At 57.8% G+C, this 6,541-nt stretch overlaps 1 protein-coding gene across 3 annotated transcripts in view; it reads right to left on the bottom strand.

Moving 5' to 3' along the window:
* Window positions 1-6,541, bottom strand: part of PACSIN2 (protein kinase C and casein kinase substrate in neurons 2) — a 22,218-nt gene that overhangs the window by 736 nt on the left and 14,941 nt on the right. Inside the window, exons 7-9 of one of the 3 annotated variants that reach the window (XM_006890050.1) lie at window positions 4,185-4,306; window positions 2,719-2,838; window positions 1,759-1,955 (exon numbers count right to left, since the gene is read on the bottom strand). In XM_006890050.1, the coding sequence (XP_006890112.1) occupies window positions 1,759-1,955; window positions 2,719-2,838; window positions 4,185-4,306 (439 nt within the window). The remainder of the gene's footprint in view (window positions 1-1,758; window positions 1,956-2,718; window positions 2,839-4,184; window positions 4,307-6,541) is intronic. The other 2 variants (XM_006890051.1, XM_006890052.1) reach the window with 2 other exon arrangements.

Genomic DNA, 6,541 nt, shown 5'->3' with positions numbered 1-6,541 from the left:
TCACAGAGCTCACACGCCCTCCAGTCCCAGGCAGAGAACCCCCTCACAGAGCTCATAAGCCTTCTTACCCCAATGCCCAGGCAGCGAGCCCCTCACAGGGGCCTGACCTGCCCCCCTAGGCCAGCTCAGCCAGTCCTGGCCCTTCATCTGGCCTTTCTCCCACAGAGCCTGCTGGGGGGTTGTCTCTCTCGGCACTGGGGGGGGGGCGGGGGGGCAGACGAAGCCTCAGAATCCTTGACTCCAAAGAGCCTTCTGGCTTCACCTTCTCCAGGACAAGCCTGTTTGTTCTCCTAGCAGTCCATGGTATATTCAACATTCTTCTCCAACACCACAGCTCGAAGGCATCAATTCTCTATCATCTCTAGTCACTGTCCAATTCTCTGATGCATAGCACGTAATTGCAAAGACTATAGCCCGGATCAGGCACACCTTAGTCTCCAGCCTGACATCGTTGCTCTTCAGTGCTCTTGAGAGGTCCCTCACAGCTGACTTTCCCAATGCAATTCATCTCTTGATTTCCTGGCTGCTGTTACCAAGAGTGTTGACTGTGGAGCCAAGCAAACTAAAACTGTTAACTATCTCAATCTCTTCACCATCCATACTGATGCTGCCAGTTGGCCCAGTGGTGAGAATCTTTGTTTTCTTGATGTTGAGCTTCAATCCATATTGGAGGCTGCAGTCCTTGACCTTTCTGCAACAAGCACTTCAGGTCCTCCTCAGTTTCAGCAAGCAGGGTTGTGTCATCTGTATAATGCAGGTTGTTGAGTCTTCCTCCAGTCCTGATGCCACACTGCTCCTCATAGAGCCCAGCCTCCCAGATGACAGACTGGGTAGCAATGGTGAAAGGATGTAATAACATTTCTGGCTTTAAACCACACCGTGTTCCCTCGTTGTCTTTGAATGCTTGCCTATGTCCATGTTCAGGCTTTTGGTTGTTTGGTTTGTTTTTTATGTACAGGTTTTTGGGTGAGCACAATTAAATGTTCTGCGACTCCTATTCTTTGCAATGTTATCCATTATTTATTATTATCCACGCGATCAAAGGCCTTTGCACAGTCGACAAAACACAGGGAAGCATCTTCCTGGCATTCTCTGCTTTTAGACAAGATCCACTCGACATGAGCAATGCTACCCCTGTTCCACATCCCCTTGTGAATCCACCTTGAACTTCCGGCAGTTCCCTGATGTGCAGTAGTGATAACTCTGTAATCATCCCCAGTGAAACATCCCCTCAAAATTCTGTATTCTGCTGGCTCACCTTTCTTTGAAGGTGCCACCCAGTCAGTCAAAGTCATGGTCACTGCTTGTGGGGTGAGAAACCGGCCCCAGAAGCTCTCACAGGCTGACTTGAGGTGACAGGTTGGCCTGTCTTCTGAGGCCCCTCTGGGTGGGCCAGACCTCCTTCCACAGCCTCTCGCTTCTCAGCTGAGCGACTCACCTGCGTGCAGAGCCCAAGACTCCGACAAGGCCGTGAGATGGCACTGTCCACTGCAGGGGCACTCAGGAATGCTGGCAGTGGGGTCTCTGGACAAACCAAGGACCCTGCAGAGAGGCCTGGCTACGTCCAGGGGTGTCAGGGAGGCCCGAGGGGCCCTGGTGCCCACTGATCCTGCCTCAGTCCAGCAAAGGGTGGTGTCTGAGGACTGAGGCCACAGTGTTCTCTAAACTCTGGCACCAAGGATGTGCTGGGTTTGAAATCTGGGAGGAAAAAGCCCACCAGTGAGACCAGCAGCAAACAGCAGAGGCCGGGCCACCTACCAGCTTTGAAGCTGAGCTCGTCATGCTCCTGCCCTTCGTAGTCGTACAGCGCCCGGACCCGCACCTCCATGCCCGAGGTGGCGTCCTCCTCAAACGGGTTGGAGTCCCCGTTGGCATCCGCAGAAGAGAAGGGGTTGTTGGGCTCATCGTCAGACGAGTCGGCAGGACAGGCCTGCGTCTTCTCGTAGCTGCTCACACTGCAACAAAGTGGGGACAAAGGAGCCTCAGCAGGGCGCTCGGGGGGTGCAGGGCCTCTGGTGGAGGACGGGTTCCCAGCAGGGGCGGGCCAGGCCCCCGTGGACGCCACATCCACCCTCGTGAGCCGCCGAGCACTCGGGGACCAGTGGGCGGAGAGGCCACCCACGCTGTGCAGCGCCAGGCTGCTGTCCTCCTGTGGAGCTGTGCGGGGCCCTGGCCGGGTAAGTGAAGGTAGAGAAAAAGCAACAGAAGAGTGTTAGCAGTGTCCCGCCCCCGGGGTGGAGAAGCTGAGCTGTCCCAGGTGGCCGCACAGCACTGCCTGCAGGCGGCAGGCATCTGTCCTGAGGGCACAGGGCATGGCATCCCTGCAGGTAGAACACATACACCCAACGGGCAGGGGCACAGCACCCGCTACAGGAGGCGTGCATCTGTCCCAAGGGACACAGGGCATGGTGCCCTCTGCAGGTGGCATGCACCTGCGCCAAGGAGCAGAGATCACAGCGTTCCTTGTAGGAGCCGTGCATCTGTTCCCAGGGGCAGAGGGCATGGACCTCCCTGCAGGAGGCACCGTACATCCAGTGCCCCGCAGGAGGCCTGCACCCGAGCACCCCCTGCAGGTGGCCTGCACCCCTGCAGAGAGGCAGGAGGAAGCCTGCACCCGTGGGCAGTGGCTCCTGCAGGTGGCCTGCATCCGTGCTGAGGGGCACACCTGGGACAGCCCTGGACAGAGAGAGGGAAAGCAGGGAGCATTCGTTCACCAACTTTTTGGCCTTAACGTCCTCCTTCTCACTGACGGTGCTCCCCGTGTCTTCCTCGTCCTCAAAGGGGTTGTAGCCGGACTGGGACGTGGACTGCGCGGGGTTGGTGGAGACACTAAGGGTGCTAGCAGGAGAGAGAGAGCGTTAGGACCCGACCAGGGGCCTCGGCGCCGGCTCTGCAGGGCTGGCCAGCCACCGAGAGCTGTCTGTCCATCAGCGCCGTGATCCCATCCCAGAGCGTCCAGCCAGGGCCCGAGTCAGCCGAGCAACCCTTTCTAGGAACAAAGAAAGACCCCTTTTGTGATCCAGAGAGAAAAGCACGTGTGTTACTGTCATCAACCACCTGGACACCAGGCTGTGAGGAACAGAGAGGCCTGACCAAGGTCCAATGAGGTCGAGTCACTCAGGCACTTGAACAGAGGCGGGACAAGACACAGGAGGCAGGGACATTCCAGGTGGCTCCAGGCTGACGGGGCCCCCCTAGGGGGTGAAGGGTGCTCACAGCACCAGGGACAGATCAACCTGATAGCCAGGAGGGAGGCTCAGTGACCGGGGTGCAATTAAGAACCTCATCTGTCTCAGGCCCTGCCACGGTGACTGGATCCTGGCCCGCGGATGAGACCCAGGCATGTCAGTCCTTTTCTGAAGAGCTGGTGATGGGCAGCTGAGGGCTGACAGCCTCGACGCCCAGAGGCTCTTCTCAGGCAGTGCCCTGCCCCCAGTCCTCGCCACTGGTCCAGCCCACGACACAGTCAGCGTCACGGTGGTTGTGAGCTCATGTAGTGCATTCATTCCAGAAGGTTCTAACAACCTTCATCTCACTGCTTCTACCCACACAATTCACTTTCAGTAAACAACGAGGTTGGGAGAACCAATACTCTCAGCAAAGAGGTGACTTCTGAAAGGGGACAATCCTTCCACGTGCCCCCACCGGTACCTACACTGAGCACAGGTGGTTAGCACAGACCTGGACAGGACACCTAGGCCCACGAGGAGGTGACAACCTCAGTGTCAACCGTAGACAGGCCCACGAAAAGGGGCCCGCTGCCGGGGTCTAGCACAGAGCGGCCACCACCACCACTGGAGCCCGCACTCGAGACCTGACACAGGTGGGGGTGGTGTGGTTCCCCCTGGCCTGTCAGTGGTCCACAATCGGGCAGAGAGATGTGCCTCTCTGGAGACTACCTGGGGCTGTGGAAGGACACCCCTGGGGATCCCTGCAGGGCTCCGGGGAGCTCTCCCTGTGTCTGACCTGGAGCGTATGGAGGGCGTATGGAGGACAGGGCTGTGCGCCCACCTGCTGTGTTTGCTCTGCAGGGCTCTGGGGAGCTCTCCCCGTGTCTGACCTGGGGGCGCGTGGCCAGAGGACAGGGCTGTGCGCCCACCTGCTGTGTTCACTCTGCAGGGCCCTGGGGAGCTCTCCCCGTGTCTGACCTGGGGGCGCGTGGCCAGAGGACGCTGTGCGCTCACCTGCTGTGCTTGCTCTGCAGCGACTGGTCGCCCGTTTGACTGATGCTCGTCAGGGTGATGCCATCGGTCGCCTTCTTCTTCTCTTTCCGGCTGAGCGTTCGGTTCATGTCTGTGGACCACTCCTGGGCACAGGTGCAGGGAGAGGCATTGGAAACTCGTGAGCTTGAAGTCGGGTGGCAATAGAATGGCCAGCAAGCCGACCTCAGTCACAGCCGTGACAGCATGGTTTTTTCTGAGCTCCTTGACCCGTCCCCCAGCAGACCTCACACCCCTGAGATCACTAAGCCCTAAGTCCTCCCGCTGACCGAGGGGGGCTCTGCCGCAGCGGTTGCGCAGGCAGCCCTGGCTCCTGGGTGGACGGTGACAGCAGGGCTAGCACAGGTCCTAAATTCCAGCGGAGGCTTCAGGGGCTGCAGTAGCAGTCAGGCCCTCAAGTCCCCCAAGGGTGGCTGGGAAGTGTCCCTCAGGAGCTGGGCAGACAGGTGGCCCCAAAATGAGGTGGAAGATCATTCCAAACACTGGCTTACAGGCAGGGTAAGAACTCTGGACTGTGAATAAAACCCACCATCTCCTAATGAGAGGTCATCAATGTCCAGTGAAGGGTCATTAATGCTAATGAAAGGCAACTACTGTCCGGGAAAGGGTCACTATCTCCTAGTGAAGGGGCATCAATGTCAAGTGAAGGGTCACCAGCTTCCAATGAAGGGCCACCAATGTCCACTGAATGACAAGTTAACACCCCATAAAGGGTCCCCAGTGCCCAGTGAAAGGTCACTAATGCTCAGTAAAAGGCGACCACTGTCCAGTAAAGGGTCACCACCACCCAGTGAAGGGTCAGCATGGCTCAGTAAAGGGCGACCAATGCCCAGTATAGGGTCACCACTGTTTAATGAAGGGTCACCACCACCCAGTGAAGGGTCACCACCACCCAGTGAAGGGTCACCATCGCCCATCAAAGGACAACCAATGCCCATTATAGGGTCACTACTGCCCAGTGAAGAGTCACTACCTCTCAGTGAGGGGTCACAACTGCCCAGTGAAGGGTCACCATCGCCCAGTGAAGGGCCACTACCTCCCAGTGAAGGATCACCACTGTCCAGTGAAGAGTCACCACCTCCCAGTAAGGGGTCACCACTGCCCAGTGAAGGGTCAGCCAGTGAAAGGTCACCTCACCAGCTCCTAGTGAAGGGTCATCACTGCCCGGCAGAGCTGGCCTCTCCTGAGAGCAGTGATGACCAGAACTCCCATCGCAGGCCTGACAGCACGCCCAGCGCACGTCCCCACCACGCTCTCATCTCCCAGCGTGGGCGAGCGTGGTTCCCGACACCCTGAGAGACAGGGACGGGGAAAGGAGGGAGGCAGCTAAGGTCTGATTTTCCAGAAACCTGTATCGTGTCCTCCCCTCCCCTCTCATGCCTGAAGAACATGCATGTCCTCACATGGTGTGGGCGTGGCTGAGCCAAGTGGCTGCAGAACGTTCAAGCTAGTGTCACCTTAGCCATGCCCAACAAACGCTCGACCCGTCACACCGGAAGAACAGAAAGCCCGGGCCCAAGGGGGAATGGAGATTGCCCCCCCAAAGGCGGAGACCATCCCCCAAAGGCAGAGGCCCCGGGCTCTGGTTCTGGTCACTGTCCTCTCCACGTGCATCAATTGGCTGGGAAGGAAACTAGAGCTGAGTCCCAGGGGATCTTTCTCACAGAAACGCAGGCTAAAGGGGTGGGAGTGGGGGTACACCCTAGGCCTGATCCTGGAGGACCCTGAAGAAAGGGCAGGTGTGAAAAATCGCACCAAAGACACGGTCACTTTCCCTAACCCACACACATCCCCAAAACCAGGCTGTGAGGCACCCGCGCGCGCGCACACATACACACACGCACATGCACGCGCGGGGGGCATACATGCAGACGCATGGCTGCAAAAACACTGCCTGAGGCTGGGAATTAATTCAGCAAGCTAGCCATAAAACAGTCACTTACTTCGTCCTTGTGGCATGAAAAAAAAAGAAACAGCTTTGTTAGAAGACGTCAGGCCCTGTCACAGCTGTGAGTGTGGGCTGTGTTGGCACCAGGCGAGTGAGGCCTGCTGAGACTTCCAGACCCCCAGCTCAGAGCTCAGCATGCAGAGATCAGGGACAGCGGCTCCTGGGCCACTGCCATCTGTGCCACCAGCAGGGGTCTAAGCGCAGCCTGGTAACCCAGTCCTGGGGCTGGAACCCCTCAAAGCCCTTGCATTTGTAATGGAAAGTTTGGCAAATTCAGACTATCAAAAAATGGGACAAAGAGAAAAGATGAGTCTGAGAAAGAACAGGGGGTCAAGGAGTGTCCCTCCTGTGTGCGGGGCAGTGAGCAACTGGG

Source organism: Elephantulus edwardii, unplaced genomic scaffold (genome assembly GCF_000299155.1).
Source record: "Elephantulus edwardii isolate Elephantulus edwardi_28Jun2011 unplaced genomic scaffold, EleEdw1.0 scaffold00086, whole genome shotgun sequence".
In the NCBI taxonomy this organism is placed as follows: domain Eukaryota; kingdom Metazoa; phylum Chordata; class Mammalia; order Macroscelidea; family Macroscelididae; genus Elephantulus; species Elephantulus edwardii.
The sequence above is the reverse complement of the archived record's forward strand: the minus strand, read 5'-3'. Positions and strand labels throughout refer to the sequence as shown.